Source organism: Leptodactylus fuscus, chromosome 5 (genome assembly GCF_031893055.1).
Source record: "Leptodactylus fuscus isolate aLepFus1 chromosome 5, aLepFus1.hap2, whole genome shotgun sequence".
NCBI classification, from domain to species: Eukaryota; Metazoa; Chordata; class Amphibia; order Anura; family Leptodactylidae; genus Leptodactylus; species Leptodactylus fuscus.
This window is the reverse complement of record NC_134269.1, coordinates 47,917,555-47,945,119: the sequence shown is the minus strand read 5'-3', so window position 1 is coordinate 47,945,119 and position 27,565 is coordinate 47,917,555. Positions and strand designations below refer to the sequence as shown.

General features: G+C 43.5%; 1 protein-coding gene across 2 annotated transcripts; it reads right to left on the bottom strand.

Moving 5' to 3' along the window:
• Positions 1 to 7,587: 7,587 nt before the first annotated feature.
• ERLIN2 (ER lipid raft associated 2) lies at positions 7,588 to 26,825 on the bottom strand. Of its 2 annotated transcripts, none has more exons than XM_075276156.1 (12): positions 26,685 to 26,825; positions 24,157 to 24,274; positions 21,032 to 21,113; positions 20,006 to 20,052; positions 19,138 to 19,199; positions 17,007 to 17,132; positions 15,924 to 15,997; positions 14,470 to 14,528; positions 13,991 to 14,082; positions 12,334 to 12,423; positions 11,356 to 11,435; positions 7,588 to 8,490 (listed from the first exon to the last, which is right to left on the bottom strand). In XM_075276156.1, exons 2-12 carry the CDS (start codon positions 24,261 to 24,263, stop codon positions 8,293 to 8,295), a joined length of 1,017 nt encoding a protein of 338 aa, XP_075132257.1. In that variant the 5' UTR covers positions 24,264 to 24,274; positions 26,685 to 26,825; the 3' UTR covers positions 7,588 to 8,292. The 2 variants fall into 2 exon arrangements, with proteins under 2 accessions (XP_075132257.1, XP_075132258.1); XM_075276157.1 differs by having other exon boundaries at positions 26,694 to 26,763.
• Positions 26,826 to 27,565: the final 740 nt, after the last annotated feature.

The following is a 27,565-nucleotide window of genomic DNA, read 5'->3' as shown; positions in this document are numbered from 1 at the left end:
GTTCTGGGGAGCGACCACCTTCCCCAAATTGTGGCACCCATGTGAGGGTTGGTAAATGGAGCTGCTCAGCTTTGTCCGAGGCGCTAGGTGTCTAGTCATAAACCATTTGCTCAAGCTCAGAACCCCCCACCTGACTGTAGGGAGCCTAATTAGCATAATGGGTGCTGAGACTAATAGAAATGATTGCTCAGGAATGGTGGGGGCTAGAGAAAGAAATCCAACTCTACCAGAATCAGTGGAGCAGCGCTTATTGAAGAATGTGATGAGCTACAATTGGTGGAGATGGTAAAAGTCCCGTATAACCCCTTGAGGATCTGCACTTCAGTACAGATACACCACGTGCCTGGACCAAGTTGTGCATGTGTGTAGGAGTCAGCCAACATGGATGTCTCGTTCAGCTGACAACCATCTAAAAATCTATCTATCTATCTATCTATCTATCTATCTATCTATCTATCTATCTATCTATCTAAATCACAGTTCTTCTAATATATTGTAGGTGATTGCAAGTCTATAGGGTGGCAGGAAATTCTACCTATTATCCATAGAGCATTACCTGAAAAATAATGCCCTGTTCACATCAATGTTTGGATTCCGTCCGGGGAGAGTCTGCATGGAGACCCCCCCACGGAATACAAACGCAATTGCAAGCGCTGTGCTGTAAAAGCGCTCGGACCCCATAGCCTATAATGGCGTCCTTATGCACTGCCCGCACGAATCATGCAGACAGGAAAGTAGATTGGGAACTACTTTCCTGTCTGCACGATCCCGGTGGAGATTTGCCGGTAAGCACACGGACCCCACTATAGTCTATGTGGTCCGTGCGCTTTTACAGCACAGCGCTTTGCATTTGTGTTTGGTATTCCGTTCAGGGGGGAGTTCTCCATGTGGACTCCCCCGAACAGAGTCCAAACGCTGATGTGAACAGGGCATAAGCCTTCATGCACTGTTGTGTCTGTTCAATGAGATACAGTATCCCACCCCTAAGATTTACATCCACTTGTACACCTCCAGATGATTAGAGCACTTACCCACACCCTCTGCATTGTGTTTTACATTAACTTTACACAGGAAGACATTTTATAAGTGTGTAACACTATAATAAAAGCCTATAGTAACAACCCATTAAAAAATCAGCCACTTTTACAACCCGGTAAAATCTCTGTATTTTATTGATTTGAAACCATTCTCTCGGCACAGTCTATTAGGTTACATTTGGTGGTGTCTCGTATCTCCAGCCATATACAGCCATATACAGTATATGTCAGTGTGTCTACTCTCATTGTCTAGATCCGATATGGATGAGGATTTTACACGCTCCTTTATAGGGAAAGTACAGTACTAATATGGACCATAGACCACGCTGCACTTTTGAAAGACGACAGTGTGAAGAGCCATGTAGACAAACATAGGTACTAAATATAGAGCCTCCAAAAAGAGAGCTAATACAAGGAGATGTGTAGATGAAACCAAGGTCTGTCAGGAGACAAGCTCTCTCCTGGAGGAAGCAAACTAAGTATTTAGGCCTTTAGACAGTGCAGGTAATGCCTGCCCTTCTGGGCACATGAAACACTCTTACGCTAGCTTCACACTAGTGTTTGAGTTTAAGTTCTTTGGATCTGCTTGGGGACCCGAAAAACAGAAACCCTTTCGGCTGAGGCCTCACGTTGCGGCAATGCAGCTTTTGCTGTGTTTTTTTGAGCCAAAGCCAAGAGTGGCTACTAAATGAATAGGGAATAGATAGGAAGTTCTTATACTTCTCCCTTTTGCTCAATCCAATCCTGGCTTTGGTTAAAAAACAAAAAACAGCCAAATCTGCAACAAAAAACAAAACAAAACTGCATTTCCACAACATGGGGCCTCTGCCTAAAAAGTGGTTATCCCATAGACTACAATGAGGTCCAACGGGTCTCCACCTGTTTGCAGGATATCAGTCTTTTGCTGCATGTTTGCTTGCAATTTTCAGTGGCCAGGAGCCCGGGAACCACAGATTTCGGCCAAGGCCCCACGTTGCTTTTTTTGAGCCAGAGCCAGGAGTGGATCCTCTTCTAGCCAAAATGCAACAAAATCTGCAACAAAAAAAGCTGCGTTTCCTCAACGTGGGGCCTTAAGCCTTTTTTCTGTGGACAGGTCCCTGAATGTTTGTGGCTTTAGCCTTATAATGGGTTTACAATCTCATTATTGTCATATTGTGCCAAAAAATGCTTCAAAAGCAACAGCATGACTGCAGCATTTCAGTAATCTCTGAAGACGTAAGTTTCTATAAACTGAAGAGAAATACGTAACGACGGTAACATTTTGGACAAGAATACTGTTATTCTTCACGGACATGAGGGATAAGACTATGTAGCGGAGGTTCTGTTAGAGATTCTGTCACCGATTATGGGGAAAATAGTGGTTAATATGGTGCGATTGTTCCCATTAAAACACACCTTTGCAGCACCAGACAGGCTTCATTATAAATCAATAGACCAGGATCAGGATCAGAATAGATCAGGATTTTGGATAGAAACTACAGCACAATTGTGAACACAATCTTATTCTGAAAATTCACCTGGAATGATAGATATACTTCAAAGAATGATTGAGCACAAGATAAAGCAATCGGTAAGTCCTCGTTCACATCTGCGTTGGTAATCTATTTGGGGGAGTCCGCATTGGGACGCCCTCGAACGGAATACCAAACGCATTGGCAAGCAGCATGTAATGAAAGCACACGGACCCCATAGACTATAATGGAGTCCGTGTGCTCTCTGTGCGCTGCCCGTACGAATCATACGGACATGAAAATACTTAGTCATCTACTTTCATGTCCACATGATTCGTGCAAGCAGCGCGCAGAGAGCACACGGACCCCATTATAGTCTATGGGGTCCGTGTGCTTTCACTGCTCACCGCTTGTCAGTGCGTTTGGGAGTCTGTTCAGGGGGGTCCCCATGCAGACTCGCCCAAATGGATTACCAAATGCAGTTGTGAACCAAGGGTAAAAATTAAAAAAATGGTGGCATGCTCCATCACATGCTGTATTATGCAGGGATTTACCCCTAGAGGTACTTCTTGTGTTAGCACATGTCATGCCATGCACATGATCCCTTAGCGCTTGTTAACATTGGGATGGTTCTACGTTAAGCAAATCCACCATGGGTTTTTAAGAGAATTTTCAGCAAATCTATATCAGGTATAAAACACCCCCAAGCTGTTTAAAAGAGAACACTTCTCATAAAACAAATTTGATATATTCATGCACAAACCTATATAACCATAAAGAACAGCAAACAAAATGATGCAAAAATCAACCCTGCTCCCCATGCCTAAAGCTGCCTATCTTGCGGCCATCATCCTAGGATAACTTAGGTAAGAAAGGAAGGATATATGAATCTGTATATCATGTGAACAACATTTGTGTAAATACGTTTTTTTTTAATTTTCGATCCTGAGAATAGTAAAGAAACAATGGTACTGCAATCCCTGCTTCAATGTATGGGGTGCCATGTGGTAGGGTTCTCTAATCCCTAATGAACAGTAAAATGGTAAGTCCACCAAAAAATGGAGTAAAACGCACATGTGGTAAAATACAATCTGGGGGGTAAAAATGATTAGAGATGAGCGAGTACTATTGGAAACGGCCGTTTCAAATAGCATGCACCCATAGGAATGAATGGAAGCGGCCGGCACACAGACCTTGCCGGTGGCCGGCCGCTTAACCCCCTACGTCCATTGATTCCTATGGGTGCGTGCTATTCGAAACTGGAGTTTCGAATAGTACTTGCTCATCTCTAAAAATGATCCCCCCCAAAAAATGACAAAAGGTTATACATAAGGGATGTTATAGGTGTGATAGCAGGAGGCAGAAATGAATACGGTATGTGCATTACACTGCAATTTCAGGTGTTACCACCATTTCATTGTTCATTAGTTATTTGTATCGTCCTCCATAATACTGTGTACACCAGCTGGTATCACACCATGGGATTTATATGTATTCTATACTATTTTTTCACCTACAGAGTGGGAAATGTCTGAAAAGACCAAAACAATGCCTACGTATTCTCTGGAACACTATATTTGCAAAAAATGTTTCTGTTCATTGGTGGATGATCACTTAATATGGATTAACTTATTATATATAATAAACTTGTTAGATTTTCAACTACATAACAAGCAGTGTTTGCCGTGGTAGGCCATCAATAAAAAGATTAAATAGACAACCCTTGTAATGTCCATTGAAGTGTACCTCTCAACAAATTCTACATGAATGAATATTGTGTGTGTATACATTATTTATATATATATATATATATATATATATATATATATATATGATAATACTTTATGGCTGTTATACTTACATTCTGCATTTTTGGTAGGGACTAACTGCAATGATAACTCCCACAGACAGCTCATAGAAAAGAGGTAAATCTGCTCCACAACACTCTCTCACTAAGATTCAGCAGCAGGGCCATACAGGACATTATAGAGGAGTAGTGACCCGAACTGATGTGAATAAAGCACTTGGGGTGAAATAGTAACTTCCTATTTACCTCCAGCAGCCTCTGCCTCTCCTCTATCAATCACTCAGCTTCTCTGCACCCCTCGCCGCTATACAGATTTGCACATGTAATCTGATACATCTGGGAGATGACAGACTATCTAGTGACGCCAAGATGGACCGAGCAGAGATTTCAGAGTGAACGTCAGTAAGAGGGAAGGGGAAAGGAAGCAGATACTGTAAGTTGAGAAAATTTATATTTCTCTACAGCAGGGCTGCTCACACTTTGTCAGCATGTGAGCTACTTTATAACATGACCAAGTCGAAAGATTACTACCCACTTCTTGTGGGTGGGGCCAGGCAGGCCTGTGGGCAGAGCCAGGGTGGGCCTGTGGGCGGGGCAGTGCATAATGGCAGGGCCAGGCGGAGCATGAGAGCAGGAGACAGCGGCGTTCTGTGGCCGCCCAGGTATCCCCGCTGTCTGCTTGTTCACAGCGCAGGCTGACAGTTATCTCTGGACACTGGCAGCCCCGCCTGCCAGTGTCCATAGATGACTTTTAGCCTGCGCTGTGAACAAGCAGCATCCCGGCCCCCTCCATCCCTAAGAGCGGCCTGCAAGTGTCTGGAGATCTTGTTCAAAGCGCAGGCTGAGAGTCGACTCTCAGCTTGCACTGTGAACAAGCAGACACCAGGGATCCCTGGCTGCATCCCGCGATCGACCCATACGTCCATTGCGATCGACCAGTAGATCGTGATCGACGTATTGGGCACCCCTGCTCTACAGTATATTACAAAGCTTATATTTGCTTGTACTGTTGATTTGTGTAAAGTTTGTTCACAGTCTAGTTCAGCTTATCTAGACTGAAGCTAATACTGGTTCCTTTTTTTAATACGATAAAGCATATATATTAGAAGGTGACAAACCACAGAAAATGAAGAAGCAATGCCGAGGCGAGAAATACTGAAAGCACAGTATCAATGTGCAGTCCATCACAACTTAGGGCTCGTTCACATCTGCGCCCGGTCTCCGTTTCATGCACAGAACAGAGGCAGGAGACGGAAACCTGGAGGACTCTTTCATACCCATTCATTTGAATGGGTTTGAAAGATGTCCGGCGGTGATCGTTTTATGCTCTCCGCCGCAAAACCGTTTTTTTAAAATTGGACACAGAGTCGGACATGCAGTACTCTGTGTCTGATTTGAAAAAACTGGTTTCGTGGCGGAGAGCATAAAACGCTCACCACCGCTCACGGCCGGACCCGCTCTGACAGGTTTCCGTCTTCTGCATGCAGAAGACGGAAACCACAGAACAGATACCTGAATGCTAGTGTGAACCTAGCGTCACTATATTACATACATATACATACACTTGTCTGATGAAGGTAATAGCTGCAAAACTTTAATCTAATCCCCATTCTGGAGTGATAGAGGAAAAAGCAACAATTTATTTGTCAGTGTTTTAAAAAAAAAAAAAAAAAAAAAAAAATCAGATTCTGCAGTAAATAGGATACACAGATTTTCTATAGTATTTCTTATATACTCCTTTGGTTACTTTTGATAAAAGTATTATTCACATTATGTAAATCTGCTGAGTGTTTTTTGTATATTAGCCCCTATACTACACCGACACCCCACTATGGGCACACCTATAAGGGTTTCAAGTTTAGAAAATCCATTTTTATGAACCTATTAGGGATTTCTGAATAAAAGGGGATTTACAGGACTGAACTACTGATGACCTTTCCTTAGGGTAGGTAATAAAGATCAGGGTAGTGAGCGTCCAACACCCAAGACTCGCATAGTAACTGCCCTGTACTGATGACGTCACAAGGTATAACTCAAGCTCAGTCCCATTCAAGTTCACTTGAATGCTGTAGCCTCTTCCAACAGAAGATCTGTGAGTGCCCCTGGTGTCGACTGTACACCGCTCAGATGCTGATGATATATCATAAGGATATTATTATCAACAGCTCAGTCCTGCAAAACCCCTTTCACATAGGTGGTCTCTAATTCAGGGTCTGCAAAATGGAGTGCGGATACAAAGAGAGGCTATTTCTGTCCTGCCCTGCAGGGAAACTTTGTGATCTGCGTTTTTTTCAACGTATCCTTGTATAAAGCAGTGATTTCCAAAATGGAAAGCCCTTCACAAGCAGATTGATGTCTAATGGATGTATTAGTGACTAATACGTGGTGTATCCATTATATGGGAGCCTATAGACCGCCAATACTTTTAAAATGATATCCCTCTTCACAGTTTTCGATTCTATATGTAGAAGTAGTGTTATATGGAACATAAAAGACATATTGTAGATAGAAATCCCCAGTGTGTCCTTAAATCTGCAACAGAACAATGCACCAAGTGTTAACGGATTTGCAAAATACTTAAAAATCTGCAAGTCTTGATATTTTAAAGCTAGATGTTTGACAACCATCTAGTGTACATGGAGGCCAATAGATGTTGGAGGACAATTGGATTTCCCCTGCCCGATCCCTTTATTCTCTGGGGAAGATAAGTCGCTGCTATAGAGGTCTGTAAATAGTTTTTCTCTCTCAGTTGAGTACACAAGTACAGTTCAGCCAAGTGTGCAAATGTATGAGGGAGTCAGGTGAACTAGTTGTCATCTGAATGGTAGCTATCTAAAGTGTATGGTCAGCTTCGGGCGGAAGCCCCACGTTGTGGAAGCTTTTTTGTTACAGCTTTTGTTGCGTTTTTTTGTGCCAAAGCCAGGAGTGTATTGAGAAAAAGGTAGAAGTATAAGAACCTCCTTTATATTTCCCATTACTTCTGGGAAAAAACCAAAACAGCTGCGTTTCTGCAACGTGAGGCTACAGCCTTAGGCTTCGTTCCCACAGAGTAACGCGCCGCTCATTCTGACACGTAAACACGTGTCAGAGTGAGCGCTGTAAAACAGAATCCCATTGACTTCAGTGGGTGCCATCTTACGCGTGCTACCCATTGAAATCAATGGGTTAAAAAGCCTCCCATTGATTTCAATGTGTAGCGCGTGTAAGACGGCACCCATTGAAGTCAATGGGATTCTGTTTTACAGCGCTCACTCTGACATGTGTTTACATGTCAGAGTGGGGACGGAGCCTTAAAGGACAATGAATACTTTAACCCTATTTTAAATCAGTCAACCACAGTAAAGAGGCAAAACAATCTATTCTTACAGCGTAACTGTAACCTATATAACTTAAGGTATGCTTTGTCTTGCGCTACGCATGCAACACTGCCACCGAGGGAATATTTAACACTTCCTAAGCTGTTTCAGGTTAGCTGACTGCGGGGTCACCTATATAGACTGAGATCGTTCACCACATTGAGTCTATCATTCAGTTTGTGGATCTCTTGCCATTGGAAGTCTTAGCAAGATCCTTGTAAGTAACACAAAAGACAATGCTTTTCATTGTACGCTCTGTGCAGCACAGTAGAACTACGCATAAAATAGTATATTGGTCCCTAGTTACATACTGCATGTTGCACACTGAGATATTAAAACCATGACCACCTACGTGATGTAAAGACGTTATGGGATGCTGTAAAGTACATCAATCCATAGTCAGCGACAGTGTGGCATTATCCTAAGAGCATCAGTGCAGAACATCTCACTGAACATCCTGAGGATCCAGAGATCTACTTACAATACTCACAAACATTCAATATCTGAACATAAAAGAAAAAAAAAAAACGTCAATGCTTATTTCTGAGGCTGCAGATCTATAGAAAAATGATTTGGTTTTGTAAATTTTTCTTTTTTTTTACTTTTTTTTTTGTAAAAACAGATTTTCCTCCCCAGTGTCCTCATGAGCCATCAGACAGTAAAATGGAGTCTTTGAGATGAAAGGGGTCTTCGGGAGGTAGGTCACTTGATTGGCCATGGGTGTTTGCTGTACTGCTGTCCATAAACATGTTCGGGATGTCATTCCCAAAATATATTTTACTGTTGGCAGCGATGGCTTGGTATTTCATGAGCTGTAGGTATTCAGGGGTTAATTTTAGCTGCAAGAGAAAGATAAAAACAACCAAGTTAGATTGCAGGAAGGAGAATGTAAGATGGTACAGGAAGAAGAATGAAGGTAAATCCCACGAACACTTAAGTCAGATCTATAAGATAGGTGACAATTGTGTGATTGGTTGGGGTTCGGCTGTGGCGACCTCTAGCAATCATGAGAATGGGGGTCCCCAGTTAATAAATGAGGTATATCTACCCCAAGAGAGTGACATTAAAACACTACCACATTGATGGAAAAATAAAAAACTGATAGGGCATGTTTGTCATAACAGAAAAACACAATGGTTTGGTCATCAAGGCCTATAACTATGGGGTTAAATATGGTTATAGTCACAGGAAACCCCCTTGTCTGCCACTTCACTCATACTGTAAAGTTGGGGACCCCTTTGCTTGCGATCTGTGGAGTCACAGCCTTCTGAACCCTATTCTGTGGATAGGGGATATGTTTCAATGTTGGGTCCTGCATTTTAAGCAGATGCTGAATAAGACTCCTATAGAATAGTATATGGTATTCTCTCCTATAAGCAGGACATATTTTCTGCTAGAAAAGGGCACATATGTAACAATAAGTATTCAGAGCACTAGAGTTGTAATCTCACTGCTTCCTCTTCTCACCAATAAAGTCCAGAAAACTTAAGACAAGGCCATCATTGATATTGTATTTTTCTTGAGGGTACTGCGGTATCCATTAATATGCAAAGATCTTAAATGCTGGTCCTCCTATGCAACCTCATTGTTGTATCCATGACAAGTGACACCAGTAGAGTCCTATCAGCCATTCATCTATAGGAAACACAGACTATGGCCTGGCACTATAACTTTATGGTGTATTCAGGCCTGAATTTTGCAGACAACGCTGTAGTACAGTGACTGCACGTCTATGGCTAATATAATGTGATGTAAGACTTACAGGCAAAAAATGACCTCGAATAAGAACAATATGCATAAAGAAACTGGAGAGCAGAAGATATGCAGCGATAACACAGCAGATAGTGTAGGAAGAGCTGATAAGAAGGAATATAAATGGATAGAGCAAAGAAAGGAGAATAGAAGGTGCGCACCATAATAGTGTGAAACACGAGAGTCTAGGAATAGAGATGAGCGAACAGTGTTCTATCGAACACATGTTCGATCGGATATCAGGGTGTTCGCCATGTTCGAATCGAATCGAACACCGCGTGGTAAAGTGCGCCAAAATTCGATTCCCCTCCCACCTTCCCTGGCGCCTTTTTTGCACCAATAACAGCGCAGGGGAGGTGGGACAGGAACTACGACACTGGGGGCATTGAAAAAAATTGGAAAAAGTCATTGGCTGCCGAAATCAGGTGACCTCCATTTTAGACGAATAGTGGATTTCAAATCCGGGTCATATGAGAATGTGAACTTTGTGACTATGAGACAGGGATAGCTGTACAGGCAGGGATAGCTAGGGATAACCTTTATTTAGGGGGGAATGTTATTAAAAATAACTTTTTGGGGCTCTATCGGGTGCATTGGCCAGCGCTGATTGGCCGAATTCCGTACTCTGGCCAATCAGTGCTGGCCAATGCATTCTATTAGCTTGATGAAGCAGAGTGTGCACAAGGGTTCAAGCGCACCCTCGGCTCTGATGTAGCAGAGCCGAGGCTGCACAAGGGTTCAAGCGCACCCTCGGCTCTGATGTAGGAGAGCCGAGGGTGCGCTTGAACCCTTGTGCAGCCTCGGCTCTGCTACATCAGAGCCGAGGGTGCGCTTGAACCCTTGTGCACACTCTGCTTCATCAAGCTAATAGAATGCATTGGCCAGCGCTGATTGGCCAATGCATTCTATTAGCCCGATGAAGTAGAGCTGAATGTGTGTGCTAAGCACACACATTCAGCTCTACTTCATCGGGCTAATAGAATGCATTGGCCAGCGCTGATTGGCCAGAGTACGGAATTCGGCCAATCAGCGCTGGCTCTGCTGGAGGAGGCGGAGTCTAAGATCGCTCCACACCAGTCTCCATTCAGGTCCGACCTTAGACTCCGCCTCCTCCAGCAGAGCCAGCGCTGATTGGCCGAATTCCGTACTCTGGCCAATCAGCACTGGCTAATGCATTGTATTGGCGTGATGAAGCAGTGCTGAATGTGTGTGCTTAGCACACACATTCAGCTCTACTTCATCGGGCTAATAGAATGCATTGGCCAATCAGCGCTGGCTAATGCATTCTATTAGCGTGAACTGAGTTTGCACAGGGGTTCTAGTGCACCCTCGGCTCTGCTACATCAGATTGCTACATCTGATGTAGCAGTGCCGAGTGTGCATCAGATGTGTAGTTGAGCAAAACTGACTCAGCACTGCTAAGTCTCTGCATTCGCATAGGAATGCATTGGCCAGCCTTCGGCCAATCAGCGCTGGCTCTGCCGGAGGAGGCGGAGTCTAAGGTCGGACCTGAATGGAGACTGGTGTGGAGCGATCTTAGACTCCGCCTCCTCCAGCAGAGCCAGCGCTGATTGGTCGAGTTCCGTACTCTGGCCAATCAGCACTGGCCAATGCATTTCTATGGGGAAAAGTTAGCTTGCGAAAATCGCAAACTGACAAGGATTTCCATGAAATAAAGTGACTTTTATGCCCCCAGACATGCTTCCCCTGCTGTCCCAGTGTCATTCCAGGGTGTTGGTATCATTTCCTAGGGTGTCATAGTGGACTTGGTGACCCTCCAGACACGAATTTGGGTTTCCCCCTTAACGAGTTTATGTTCCCCATAGACTATAATGGGGTTCGAAACCCATTCGAACACTCGAACAGTGAGCGGCTGTTCGAATCGAATTTCGAACCTCGAACATTTTAGTGTTTGCTCATCTCTATCTAGGAATAGAAATCTGTAATGTTACCTTATTGGCGTCAGCCAATCTCTGTGCAGTGTAAAATTCAGCATCGGCCCTCGCCTTCTCTCTCGCTAGAAAAGCAGAATCTGAAGAACAAAACAGCATGTTATAAACTAATGTGCTGTAATACTAAGGGGCTGCTCATGTCACATTTTCATCATACGATTTGTGGATCTATTTACTAGGTACAAACAGATCTGCTTAAAAAGGATCTTTCACACACACACGTCAGTTTTTGCCGGTTTGCAGCCCAGTACTATATATATCGGTGCCGTTAGTTTTGGTACTGATATCCCTCCACTGTCAAGAGTGTCATTACTGAGCTGTGAGGAACATCCCCCCTCCTCTGTTAAACAGAACCGCTTAAAGAAGATCTTTCACCTCCTGGGGCACATGGGGTGTAATACACTGCTAGAAAGTTGACAGTGCGCTGAATTCTGAAATATAAGCTGTTGCTTATATGGGTTTTCCAAGATGTATTTATTTTTTTTGGATGGCCCATATTAATGATAGGTCAATTAATTGGTGAAGGTATGGCGATCTTCAAAAGTCCGAGTGCCCAAACAGAAATCTATGCCAGCTACTTTCTTAAAAAGTGACATATTTGCAGCCCCATAATTCCTATACTTTGCACAGTGATGGATCCATGAAACACTAACTGCACACACAGGCCATCTGTGACTTTTAGGATTTTCCATGATTAATAAAACACTCATTCAGTGCTGCAGCCCTTTCACAGTTTTTCAGAGCTCCCACCTGACTGTATAGGGAGCTGCAGCCAGGCCCAATAACATGACTGGAGCTGTGATGCAGTTCCCCTGCACAGGAGGTGGTCAGGTGAGGGCGCTACTGTGCAGCAATAGAAGAGCTGAATCAGCGCTGAGGCCCACTCATTCTCAGGATCAGTGGGGGTTGCAGAACACGATGCTGGATATTGTCCATAGTACCAGACAGCAGTACTACAAGCTGACATCTAACAGTTACCTTCTATCTCAGAAATCTTCTTCTCAGTTTCCTTCTCCATGACCTTCTGTCCATATTTAATCTCTGCAACTTGGGCCACTTTTTCTGCCTCTGTTTGTTAGGGAGAAGAAGACAAAGATTAATGATGTGAACACAAGGCAACCATTTCTAGGCAGATTACTACATAAGTAGAGCTATTATGGAGGGTTTTGCATGTGATGCTTCCTCTAGGCTCTACTATTTACTTATAATTTGGATAATAAAGTCATTATTGTATTCATTTAATTGTTATCACGTGTGTGTATATATACGGTACGTCTGCTGTTGCTTATTCACCACTGAGGAAGTCTTGATACACATGAGGAAGCATTTGCACATACAGTAGCTTTAGGCACCATCTTTACAACATGTTGGAGAGTGTAAGCAATGGAAAAAAAAACTTTTTTAGTTTTGTCACAGTATAATCCCGTTGCCTATACCAGTTTAATACGGAGTATAGACCGGTATAGGAAACCACCTGAGTTGCTGTGGTGAAGGATGTAACCAATATTTTTTCCACATGCCCTATTGTTTAGTAGTCCAGATTACTCTGGGGACGTCCAATGTAATAACCCATTAACCTGGGCTTCATTGAAGGGTTTGGTTTACTGGTAAATATCAGGAATTAAGATTCCCCTCTCCGCAATGAAATGCAGGATTTCTCAGAAAGGAGACAATGACACAAATACTGCCAGAAACTCAATTGTTGTTTGAAAGTTTAGTTACGCTTTAAGGCCTCACGTACAAAATCGTGTGCATTGTCAGAGTGATAGCTGTGTTTTTTTTCTATGGCCGCATACAAATGACTATGAGCAAACTCAGGACAGATCCTATTCCTATCCGTTCTGCAGCATAACAATGACATTCATGTGCTGACTGTGTCGTTGAATTACGGCCTAGCAATACACCAGGTCATGTGCACGTCACCTAGAGGAGAGGGGTACCTTTCTCCACATACGGTGGAAATGTGCTTGTATCAAACCATGGTGGAATGCTAAATGGAAATAAATACTAAAAATTAATATACCAGTAGTACCCAAATTTTTCCCATCACCCTGAAAGGCCTTACAATAGCTCATGCCCTACTTCTTAGATATTTTATGGCTGCATCTGGTTATCTTAGGAGCAGTGGACAAACAAGGTGGCTCAATTATACCAGAGGATTAAAGAAACCTCTCCCATGTCATCTGTGGTCCTCGGATATCTTTTAGAACCATAGTGAGCACATAGTAAAGGGCTCCACCCTGACATTCTGCAGTGCACCTTCCTCATTGATGCCTTCTTTTGTCTATTAGGCCTCTCTACCCTGTGAACCTTTCTATTTCATCCTGGCACTAACCTCCATGAGCAAGCTACTTGTGTTCTACTATGATTCATCTCTCTTTATCCTCTGTACTATGCCTAGCCCTCCACTTGTATTATAATGAAGTAGTTCATCTGTCATTGTACTTATTTAGAAGGGTTTGCCTTTGCGTCTCCAGTTGCTGCCGTTTACTATATCTTTGTTACACTTGCGAAATTATTCTGCATTGTCCTATTGTTACTTATAATGTGAAAAAGAATTAAAAAATCATAATCATGCTAGCATATCTCTGAGGACTCTAAATAATGTATTACAGCAGGGATACAGGTGACCTACCTATCACGGCCTTTTTCCTCTCGGTTTCTGCTTCCTTCTCCACCACCTTCTGTTTCTGTGCAGCAATGAGGAGCTTGGTCTTCTCACTCTCCCTGAGAAATAAGAGACATTTATTGCACACTTCAGGGTACAATCCAGGCGCTACATGGACTTTTCAAGGTTCACTGCTCATTGATGACATTTTGCTATGGTTATCCATAGACTTCAATCAGACCAGTCGCAGCAGGAGCGGGCAGCATTTCCAGCTATATTGTTCTTTATGAAACTTTTACTAGCAATAAAAATAGTTATAAAATCCTCCACGTCATCCCTGTCCTGCAAAACCCACATGAACACATGGAGAGCATAAAAATGACAGCGCTGGTTGTGGCAAGTACATTACCTGCTGGGCTGCTCTATTATCTCTTTACTATCCACCATGCATGGCCTGATTTATGTGTATATTTATAAGATATGTGCTTAATGTAGACAGAACTTACATGAGTTCATAGTTCCTGCGGATTGTTTCTGGGATATTTGGCTTTGTGACTCGGACAGCCTGGACAGAAATAAGAAAAGAAAAATGACACAAGTCAAATCTATTATAGAAAACACAAACAGAAGGTGAAAGGAGCATTTCTATCTGATAAAGCGGAGGCATATTGATAGAATAAGCCATCACTTTATGATCACTTTACACTTTCAGACACCTGAATGTGCAGAAAAGTAAAACAAGGGCTCATTTACTTGAGTGTTCTGCGGTTTTTCTGCACAGTGGTTGGCCATGGCGGCTCTGCACAGGGGTTATGGGAACGCAGCACTAAACAAGTACGGTGACCCCCTTAATTTCTAGGATTATAAAGAGATGGCATATGCTATCACAGAACACCAGCGCAGCCATAAAAATGCAGTTCTTAGGAGCAACACGGTGGCTCAGTTGTTAGCACTGCAGCCTTGAGGCGCTGGAGTCCTGGGTTTGAATCCTGCCAGGAACAACATCTGCAAGGATTTTGTATGTTCTCCCTGTGTTTGCGTGGATTTCCTCCCATTCTACAAAAAGATATACTGATAGGAAAAAAAAATGTACATTGTGATCCCCATATGAGGCTAACAGTCTACATTTAAGAAAAAAAAAAAAAGAAGTTCTCTAACTTGAAGTCCCTTAGTGACCACCGTAAAAGGTGTATTGGCACCCACTAAGGAATTAACATCAAAGACCCTCTTCCGATGCTCGTAGTATACGGATGATCGCTATCATAACAGGTCATCAGGGAAAGGTTTGTAATATTGTCTTTTCCAATACAAAAATTTTGGATACCTATAGAGAGCTCATCAATATTAGATTAGTGAGGGTCCGACTCCCCAAACAGACTGATAAGCACTTAAAGGGCCCGTTCCCACAATGTAACGCGGCGCTCATTCTGACACGTGTCAGAGTGAGTGCTTCAAAACAGAATCCCTTGGACTTCAATGGGTTCCGTTTAATGCGCGTAACACATTGAAATCAATGGGTTAAAAGCCTCCCATTGATTTCAATGTGTAGCGCGCGTAAGACAGAACCCATTGAAGTCAATGAGATTCTGTTTTGAAGCGCTCACTCTGACACGTGTTTACGTGTCAGAATGAGCACTGTGTTACATCGTGGGAACGGGCCCAAAGAAACCACACCATTCAGATGAAGGCTGTGGCCTCTACACTCCTCACAAAGCTCAGGGCTGTACACAGTGTAGGGGCTTTGCTTGGTATTACAGTTCAGGCCCAACCACTTGAATGTGACTGAGCTACACACAAGCCACGTGACAAATTAATGGGACATCACAACGGGAAAACAGTAGGATGTACAAAGTCTTTTTTGTATAGTCTGCAAAGTGCATGGATGTAGCCTAAAACAGATCCAACTAAATGAAAAACACAAGGTCTTGGCAAACCATGAAAATCCTTTGGCTGACCATACCTGTATAATTAATCCTGGGGCCATCTCGTTGAGGTCCTGCTGCAGCGCCAGCTTAAGGTTCTCATCTATCTGATCTGTGGAGAGAGCAAATCACAACAGGTCAAAAAGGAATCTCATTTTTCAGAAAAAAAACCTCCTTATAGATAACACCCACTGGCTCTGCACTGGGGAACTACAGCTCCCCGACTATTAGATAAATAAGAGGAGGGCTGCTTTCACTCCCCCATTTAGTTTCCAGTGTCCAAGCAGCCAAATCAGCACAGGGTCTAGGTGTCAGACCCCCACAGATCAGATATTGATGACCTATCCTGTGAATAGGTTATCAGTATAAAACATGCATATGGGACTGTATACCCCTTCAACCTGTGCAAATGTTTACTCCATTGAAATTGAGTACCCTGGAGTGTGAAACATCTATAAGTATCAATTTACACAGCAATATATTTATGTTACCCAAGACATTTTCCACATCTCATACATTAAACTCAGTAAAAAAAAAAAAAATTCAGTCAGCTTTTTAATGCTGTGCCATTCATCTGTTAAATCCTACAGGATGTTTAAGAATAAATTGACAACTGGGCGTTATCATTGTCTCCCTACACACTCTGACTCTGTTAGCATGGACTGTACAGTGTGAGAGTATACTGGGACACAACCCTAACTGGTAACACCCAGTTGTCAATTTCGTCTTACATTTCTAGGCGGAGGAATATCACAAGAACTGCACAACAGAGTGAAAAAGCAGGGCCACACGGTGTCTCAGTGGTTAGCCTTGCAGCGCTGGAGTCCTGGTGTTCAAATCCTGCCAAGGGCAAAAAAACTATCAGCAAGGAGTTTGTATGTTCTCCCTGTGTTTGCATGGATTTCCATCCCATATTCCAAAGACCTACTGATAGGAAAAAATGTACATTGTGAGCTCTATGTGGGGCTCGCAATCTACATTAAAAAAAACAAAGAACAAAACAGAGTGAAAAAGCCAAGTCCAGATGGCCAACTGGTCCTGAATGGTGGTCGTGAATCCATTTTTACCATGGAAAAGTTATTGCACAGATATGGGATATGACAGCGGGAACAGTTACTTACCAAAAAGTTCTATATAGACCTCCTGCAGGGTGTGGACGCTGCAGAACTGGTTGAGCTCATGGTGGATCTTGTTAAAGATAAGAGCTTTATCATAATCTGCAGTATAGTTCTTCACTATATCATACACTACAAAAGGATAGACATAAAAGTGACATTGTGAAATCTAATATAGACACAAATATTAAGATGGCAATATGACATAAGTTGTCTGATGATTTTAATGTATACAGTTGGAAAGTATATGCTGCAGATATTCGATCTTATTTACATCCTGACCTGACACCAAAGACACCTAGGATACTGGGGAACTTGGTGATCACGTAATGGCAGAACTGCTGGGTCCAGATGAGTTCTACCAATGAATAATGTCACCATAGGGGGCTGTTCTCCCACATTCCAGGGGCTCCTATGGATGCCCATGTAATGGTGGGAATAAAATGCAAACTGTGATCACAGGAGGACACGCCATGTAACAAACATATAAAAACATACCGTATATACTCGAGTATAAGCTGACCCGAATATAAGCCGAGGCCCCTAATTTTACCACAAAAAATTGGGAAAACTTATTGACTCGAGTATAAGCCAAGAGGGGGGAAATGCAGTAACTACTGGAAAATTTAAAAAATTAAAATGGTTGGAGTTTTTGGGTGCAGTAGGTGCTGGGAAAGGGGAGGGGGTATTTTGGTTGTCTGTCTGCCCCTTCCCTGAGCTTGAGGACTGGGTTTTTTCCCCCACTTGTAATTCAGCCTGGCTGAATATAGGGTATCTGCAGTGCTCCTATTAACCCCTTCCCGATGGAACAGGAGCACTGCAGATCCCCTATAATCAGTAGACCGGGCACTTTCAGACACATGGATACCTAATGTGTGTGTGTTTCACGGTCAACCTCTACTTTTGCATGTATTCTAGGGAAAGGAGGGATTTAGAACTTTTATTTTTTTTAAAGCTTCTTTTTTTCCCCACTATTTTATGGGAGATTCTATACATTGATATTGCGGCTGGTCATAGACCCCCCCCCTCCTAAAAAAAAAAATAAAAAAATAATACCGAACGGAAAAAAAAAGTCAGTGTCAGCTCTTTGTATGTATATTTTAGTGTCAATCTGCAAGTTTAAGGGGGCGTTCACACTACCGTCGGTGTCCGACAGGTAGTGTCCGCTCAAAATCTGGCACGGACATTAGGAGCGGAGACTAGCTGTGTCCGTGACACCTGTCATTTATTTCAATGGGCATCGTGTGCGTTCTTTTGCACTCCATGCCCTTCCTTCCCTGTCCGCAAGTGAAGATGTCCGACTTCTCAAGCGGACAGAAAAACCCGACATGTAGGGTTCTTCTGTCTGCTTGAGAAGTCTGACATCTTCACTTGCGGACAGGAAAAACGGAAAGAGAAAGAAAAAAAAAACTAAAAAGTAATAAAACTCTAAACACAGCCCTATTTAAAAAAGAAGAGAAGATTATGGGATCTCAGAAAATAAAAATAGTTGGTGGCCGTAAACTTCTGCATGTGTCATTACACTGAGGTCATTAAGGGGTTAATGCGGCAGCTATACCCATGTTTATAAACTAGGGGATGGAAATACAAGAGTAAGTACCATCAATGTAGACATGTGATACAGAATCCATTCACCATATACTGTTTTATATGTGGTAATGTCTCTATAAAAGCAGGAGGAGCCCCTGGTATATCCTGTACAAGGCACAGATGGTAAGAATGGGAGTTAATCTCGCAAATACACCCCAAACCTGGCCAAATGCCTTTAATAGTTGCCAACTGAACTTGTTTGGCTGATAGATTTTCTTCCTGACTCCCCCACACACGTGTACGCAGAGCGGTGTAAAACTATGAGAGACACCTCCGGGGGTAGATTATTTACTATAAGAACAAAGGATCAGGACGTTGTAATCCAACATAACTGACCCCTTTTTTTTTACCCCATAGACATAAGGTATTTGGGGGACTTTAAGAGACACAAGTAGAGGAAACCCCGTTCATTATAAACTAGTTTTGAGCCCAGAAAACCCCTTTAGGTGTATACCTGTCTTAGGTCTAGTAGTAATACCCCATGTAATGATCTATAAGAGGACTAGAAATAAGAAAGACCTGCTAAGTCCATCTGACCACTACTCACCTGCATTAGGTATGAGGAAATTCACCACTTCTATCCGATCAAAATATATCATGACACCGCCACTATAAGATATTAACATAGAAAACATCAACTCATATGAAATAAGTACAAGACAATAAACGTGACAGCCAAAGGTATTTACAGGGTTTAAAGAAGATCAAACAACCAATGATCCCAATATCTGTGAAGAGTCTTATGATTTCTCAAGTGAATGAGCCTCTGCAATCCCATCACATTAAACTGAATGGGAATTAAAGGGATTGTACAGGAGTAGAAAAACATCGTCACATTCTGCCAGGAACAGTGCCACACCTGTCCTTGTCTGTGTCTGGTATTGCAGCTCCGCTTCAATGAAGTAGAATGACATATATTATAATATTCATAAGCGAATAATACAATAAGCCATAGCTCCATGTGGCAATTTTGCTCATAGAGTGTTAATTTAGAAAAATGTCATGTCAGGGCTCGTTCACATCTGCTCCCTGGACTCTGTTCTGCAGGTTTCGGTTTCCTGCACAAAACTGGGCAGGAGACGGAAACGTGCAGGACTCTTTCCAATCCCATTCATTTGAATGGGTTTGAAAAGTGTCCGGCCGTGAGCGCCGGTGAACGTTTTATGCTCTCTGCGGTGAAACCGTTTTTTTTTTTTTTTACACTGGACACAGAGTCAGACATGCAGTACTCTGTGTCCAATTTAAAAAAAAAAACGGTTTCGCTGCGGAGAGCATAAAACGCTCACCGGTGCTCACGGCCAGACTCGGCATGGCAGGTTTCCGTCTTCTGCATGCAGAAGACGGAAAGCTGAGAACAGACTCCGAGCACTGGTGTGAACCCAGCGTTATTGTTTGTGTGTGACTCCTGAGCTCACCTTGTGCCGCACGGGACGTTCTTCACCTCGTCTGTCTGTAACGTGCTCTGAAGAACAGATGGAACAGAAAGTAACCTAATATTTACATCAGCAGCTGCAATAATGTTTGTTAACCCAATCACCACAAATGATGTCACCTAAATCACATTATGAAGCTTTTATCCCGTATATACAACACTGTGCAAAAGTCAGAGGCCACTGCTCCTTTATTTCACTTCCTGTCAAAATGCCCATTAAGTAGCAGTGATTTACTTTTCACTATCAGGGAAAGAAAAAGCAGAAAGTAACCATATAAGAGTATTACATAGAAGCCTCAAACCTTAAAGGGCTTGTCCTGTAAATAAATATTATTGTTTGTATACTAAAAAGTTATACAATTTCCAATATACTTTCTGTATCAATTCCTCAGTTTTCTAGAGCTCTGCTTGTTGTCATTCTTTGTTTATTTTCAGTGGATAAAAAAAATCAGCCCACGGTCACGCGACAGGCAGCCCATGGTCACGCGATCGGCAGCCCATGGCCACGCGTATGCAGAGTCCCAAGCAGGGGCGGATAGGGAATAGCACCGTGGTAGTTTGGTGCCTGATATGTTACTCATGCTCTGTACTGTCAGATGGGCAGTGTCAGGCAGGAGCAGGAAAGGTGGCATGATCCAGAGCTCTAACCAAAGGTGCACAGGGTCAGAGGTCGGAATCACACTGCCTTGCCTGCTCCATCCTGACAGTACAGAACTACAAGGGGGGGCGGGGGTATCTCCCAAACAACGAAGAGTTGGTCTACTAAAACAGTGCTTACACAAGGAGCCCAGTGGACCCCATTTACTATAATTGGTTGTGTCGACCATCCACTGTTTTGGAAACTAAAAGTCCTCTGTATGGGACTTCTCTGTGATGGAGTCTCCAAGGAAATGTGAACCCAGCCTTCGATTATATAGATATATTAGATGATCCTGGGAGTTGTAGTTGCACAACAGCTTGAAAATCAAAGTTGGCAGAGACCAGAGACCTTGTTGCTATATATACACACCTGGACAGACTTGAAGGAGGTTATGAATGGAAGCATTAAATGGAAGCCAGGACCACTTGTTGAAGTAAGCAGCGCTCCGCCCCTGTAGGAGAAAGGACAATTGTTCAGTTGTGTATTTGTTTCATGAAAAAAATTAAGAAGATGAAGTCTGAACACAACCTCACAGGTCTACATGTGTATTAGTGGACCACCGCTGCATTTAAAGGGGTATTACCCCTAATAGTGAGGGATGCCATGATGCTAGGGTATACCATCACTTTGTAATATGTGGCGTTAAAACTCCTAAGAGCACCATCAATTCTCAGAATAGAGAGGATTTACTCCATAAAGCAGTGTTCCTTTGCATATATGAATAAAGCAGGAAGAAAAACACGAAGGGCTGTGCCAAGACTGTATTTTGTATCCTGCTTATCCAGTTTCTTAGAATGAAGAAGCAGAAGTTCGAAGCATTGGAGCGCCTTCACAGATTTAACCCTTGCAAAGATATGCTGCAAGTCACCTGCTGTGCAGGAAAGTACAGCACGGCCCCATTCACTTGTGAGGACTTGTGCACTTCTCAGAACAGCGGGTCACTAGGAGAACCAATGTGCAAGGAATAAGCCAAAGGTACCGTGAAGTATCATCGGTCCCCAAAGTGATGCTATCGCAGTGATATACATTGGTAAAGCTGTATGAGGCAACTGTGACATATGTATTTTACTGATGTGTTCAGGACCAACACCTGAAATGAAAAAACAACCTCAGAAGATCCAGATTCTTCCATATTTGTGACTGTCACTCTACACATAGGAGCCCTCTATGTTCCATCTTCCATTTCACTTGGGTGCAGCCTTCCTAAAGCTGTGAATGATGTCTTTTCGGGAGTGAATGTAGGTTAGCCATGATTTACAGCCCTCATCTATAGTCCTTACTACTCCGCTGGCACCACCGCTGTTATTTTAGCTTTGTTTGAGGACATGCAAATGAGGGCAAATAATTACAGCATCTTCTTGGATGTGTTACATGTCATGCCAGAAAAGTAAGGAGCCCCAGCCAATATCCTGCCGGATCTAAGCAGTAAATCTATTCCAGTCACTGTTTATGACACCTGACTGTAAGAGGAGAACAATGTTAACTGTTTCAGGACAAACGAGATGGAGAAGAGCGAAACAAGTGATACGTCATCCAAATAGTAACATTTAAATGAAGCTTCAGTCTTAAGGATGGGTCCAAACGTGGCTGAATTTTTTTGTGGCAAATCCATGGTAGATAAATCAGCATGTCTGCTGTGTATTCACCACTGAGGGCTCCACCCCTATAGATTACAATATGCAGCATGCTTTTTTTCTGCTGTAAGTGGATAGGGAATTTTGCAATGCAATTTACACAATCCACCATGTTTGGTATCAGGATCATGGTCGGGCATTGGGATAGATGACGCCATCATCCACCTTCTTCACAGAACTCTCTCTCACCTGGAGAAACCCGGAAACACTGCGAGAATAATGTTCTTTGATTTCTCCAGTGCGTCCAACACAATTCAGCCAGGGCTACTGAGGGAGAAGCTGATCCTAGGTGGTGTGGACCATCACCTGTTTAACTGGATCCTAGACTACCTGACAAACCGCCCTCAGTATGTGAGAGCCCAGGACTGTGTGTCTGACACTGTGATCTGTAGTACGGGGGCACCACAAGGTACAGTTCTTGCCCCATTCCTCTTCACACTGTACACTGCTGACTTTAGGCACAACTCATCCAGCTGCTACTTACAGAAGTACTCCGATGACTCTGCTATAGTCGGCCTGATCACTGATGGCGACGATAGGGAATACAGAGACTTAAACCGGGATATTGTTGAATGGTGCCAGCAGAACCAGCTCAGGATTAATGCTGGGAAGACCAAGGAGATGGTGATGGACTTTAGTAAACGGAGAAGTGCTCCGACCCCGGTGGAGATCCAAGGAACATGTATTGAGATAGTCAGGACCTATAAGTATCTGGGTGTGCTCCTCAATAATAAACTAGACTGGGCTGATCACCTGGAGGCGCTGCACAGAAAGGGCCACAGCAGGCTCTACCTGCTCAGGAGGCGGAGGGCCTTTGGAGTCCAGGGGACACTTCTTAGGGTTTTTTCCAACTCTATGGTCACTACAGTCATCTTTTTCAGTGTGGCCTGCTGGGGGAGCAGTATATCAACCAGGGACAGAAATAGACATGACAGGCTGAACAGAAGGGCCAGCTCTGTCCTGGGGAGCCCACTGGACCCAGTACAGGTGGTGGGTAACAGAAGGATACTGTCTGTGGTGACCTCCATGCGGGAGAACAAATCCCACCCCATGTATGGGACCCTGATGGGACTTGGCAGCACTGTAAGTGACCGTCTGCTTCACCCCAAGTGTGAGAAGGAGCGCTATCGCAAGTCCTTCCTTCCAACCGCAACCAGGCTGTATAATCTGCATCAGACCAAGCGAAGAGAGAATTAAATGATCCTGAAGTCTTCTTTCTTTCTTAGCTGCTATGGATTCCTAGTATTTTTCTCAGCTTATGTGTGTCTCCTTCTGTAATATATTACTGTGTATTATCCTGTATCTGTATTTCTATGCTGCTGTAACATACTGAAATTTCCCCAATGTGGGACTATTGAAGGATTATTTTATCTTATTTGACTATATGAACATCAAGGGTGGAAATCTATGGCTGTCCACAATTTACCAAGTTATACCAGCTGATCATGGGAGGCATCACAATCCAGACCCGTGACATTCTTGTCCCATCCCATATGAAGATTAATTCAATCTAAAGTAGATCAGATTATTGTAGCTTTCCTGTCTACTTCAGATCCCTTTAATTCTAGCAATCTTCACGAATAGTAAATCCCTAACTTTGACATTACATGATGTGTTTCCTCTAAAGAAAAGAGATGACCTGATAACCGCTTTGTAAGGAGCCTCAAATCTACTAACATTACTGTTCAGGCACCACTTACATCAGTGTATAGAGATCTAAAGCCTGAGGCTGCACTACTGAGAGATTCTTAGCTGGTAATTTAGATCCCTACAAGTCCTCATTGAAAACAATGTACATGACAGAAATCAGAGCTTGTTCCATGTAAATGGGCCTTATAGGACATCTAGATATGCTCTTACCTATAATAGACCCCAATGTGTCCTTCCTCTATCTTGTGTATGGCTGAAAGCAGAGCAGCAGCAGTGAATGCCACCCCAATGGCAGCCAGAGCTCCGATATGGGACATCTTCCTGGGTTCTGTAAAAGAGACATAAGTGACTACCATAAGCATTACCATATATACACTGAGGGTCTAGACCGGGGATGGATAACCTTTTGACCTTGGCGAGTCAATTATTCCATGAGCGCCCCTTGAGGCCATCGCCTCAAGTCACCTCATGGAATGTGCAACTTGGTTTGGACAATGTGTGTCACCCAAAATGTCTTAGCATGTCGCGGGTTCGCCATCACTGGTCTAGACTGACATAATGAAGTGGGAATATATACAATCGCCATACTAGTTCTGAACTATGCAGCAGTACATGCAAAAAAATAAGATGATTTTAGGGTCTGATTAAGCCAAATGACCACCAATATGGCACTTAATAAATAGGTACTGTTGTTGGTGTATATATACAACCCAGGAAGTCTCATGAGATAAAAGGGTTAAATTAAGAACTACATGGCGTATATAAATATACTCCTGGATTCTCTCTACAATTCATTCTTTTACTTTACTGCAACCATGTGCTGACAAAACACCAAAAAATCAATAGCGGAGGCGTCAGCCCCTATTGATTGTATAGAGAATGAATACAGTGACGAATGCCGCGATCGCCGTTGTCCCACAATGTGACTCTCAGCTTGCCATACTTAGCCCCATTTAATAAAACTGCAGATGTTGAGCTGTCACCTTAGTGTTCCTTTAATAGTGACGTGATGAGAACGGATAGGAGCCGGATTATCAGAAATAGTCTCTTGTCACAATGGTATTACAGCTCTGTTAGATGTAAGGAAATCTAATGCCTCTCTAAATATCGGTCCTGTGGAACCTGCAGTGAAAATCTGAAGCTCTACTGCCACCATGGGTCTGCCGATCAGCCTTAGAAATAATGGGGTTTATCACCATGAACCGCACGGCCTGAAAAGAGAAGTGTCCGTCACTGCCTCCTATAAAAAACAATGGAAGTAAGATTCTGTCCATTTTTTTTTAGCCAAAATCAGTGTCAAATTCACCCGTGTGAATCTTGCATTGCACTACATTTCCACTGTCCCTTACTGACAGAACAGAATAGTCTGCTGCCCCATATACAGAACTACGGTATGAGTTGTCAGACCTATTACATGTTAGTTAGATCCCTCAGAATTAGTTACTAAACAGATATATTATATCCGTCATGGATCCTGGGTGGTATAATTGTGGAAAGACTGCGCAGAAACCCACTGGGGTCATGTGATTGCTTCTGCATATACACCACCCGTTGTGCAGCAGCGTATACCTATGCTTGCAGGAATCCCCGAACTGAAGGCGAACGCTGGCGTTAATCCAGCCTTTACTCTGTCTTCTCTGCTTAGTCTTATGGGATTCAACATGAAAGGGGGTTCTGGAACCTGCTCATGGTACTCCATTACAATTGAGGCAGCACCATACCCTCCACTACCAGTCCTGGCTGTACTGGAGGTGGCGAGTCTTCTGTGACCACTATGGCTAATCACTGGGCTACGCGCTCACACGTCCGTCACTTGTCTTGTACATGTAATCTAGAGGAGAATATCTCAATAATGGTATATTCACACATGGTAGATTTATTGCAGACATAACCGGGAATAATAATAGGGCCACATGGTGACGCAACTCCCATCACATGACCAAAGACCGCTAGGTCACCCTGAGAATGGAGAATCTTCCTTATTAAATGTCAAACACACTTTACTAAAGAAGATTCTCTGACTGCAGTGCTGAGCGAGCGCTGATCCTTCTTCTGTCTGATCCCGTTGGATTCGGTTGGTCCATTCCTGTTCTACATTTTGACGTCCGAGAGACGGGTTTCGAGCTGCTGCCCTGCCAGAGCAATGGACACGTTTCCACGTGCTGTTTGGTTGTTGCAACCTGTCACAACCAGAAAAGGTGTGCAGACAATTTATTGCTTTATACGCGGTCATATACTGAAACAGTATCACATGTGGTTGGCTTGGTGCTGTCGCCTTTGTTTTTGCACCCTATTAATTGAGTCACACTGCGACCCCTAGCGTGCCGCCACTTCTAGTCGCAAAAAGATTCAGTTGTGGTCACCGATGTATGAGGACCAGTCATGGTCACACCGGACCCTAGTCACTACAAAGTCGCCATATGACGCAAGACAGTCCACTGACCTCTATGAGGAAAAAATAACCAAAGTCACAGATCACAAAAAGAAACCCACCCCAGTGAGCAACAGATGTTTTGGGGTACAAGTCACTTTACCTCTCACACCACAGCCCACCTACCATCTTTAGTCACCAGCATAACCCCCTAAGGCGGCCTGCTCTTAGCCCACCTCCCCCACTTGGTAAATACTTAACCATATGGACGTGTACACCAAAGGGGCACCCCCAAAACCCCCCCAAAGATCTCCCCCGCCTATACCGCCCCACAGACTGACGTCACACACCCGACCTCATGGCTGACCTTACTCACTGCACCTCCAGGTCACTGCTGATCAGTCTGATCCTAAGCTTCTTTCTCCTCCACCTGCTTCAGCTTCTTCCTGGAGTCGCTCCTTTGAACGTCATCAGCCGCCTGCGTCTCTGTGACAGAGCAGCCATCTTTGTTATGGGCGTGCGGCCCGTGATGGTGACTGCAGTTCTGGTTAGCCGCCAGCAGGTGGTGCTGTAGGCTGCACATTGACTTTGAAAACTTGCTGAAGCTGCTGCTGAGTGATCCAGCCCTGTGTACAGATGGCATTGTACATAGAGGTCACAGGTGATGGAGAAGTCTGTAATGTGGATGATAACAGTGCAGACTGATGTGTGTCATGGGAGGGGGATAGGCTGAGTATTTATCAGAGGCCTTGTTTATTTATTTAGCTTACTTGTATAGCGCCAACATATTCCGCAGCGCTTTACAGATGTCAACACTGTCCCAAGCAGGAATCACAATCTGAATTCCCGATCAGTATGTCTTTGCTGTGTAAGTGCATGACTATACAGTGACAGAAATGGCAATAAAATAAGGGGGCCACACGGTGGCTCAGTGGTTAGCACTGCAGTGGTGGAGCCCTGGTGTTCAAATCCCGCCAATGGCAAGAAACCACCTGCAAGGAGTTTGTATGTTCTCCCCGTGTTTACATGGATTTCCATCCCATATTCCAAAGACATACTGATAGGGAAAAATGTACATTGTGAGTTCTATGTGGGGCTCACAATCCATATAAAAAAAGGCAACAAAATAACAAATACTAGCCTCTGCCTGTGACTTTGTCTGCGGGTTGTTGGCATCGATGATCTGCCTATATTTAGCAAATTGCTGCCATCGATGGTTTGCCTGCTCCGGCATTTCGGCTGCTGTTA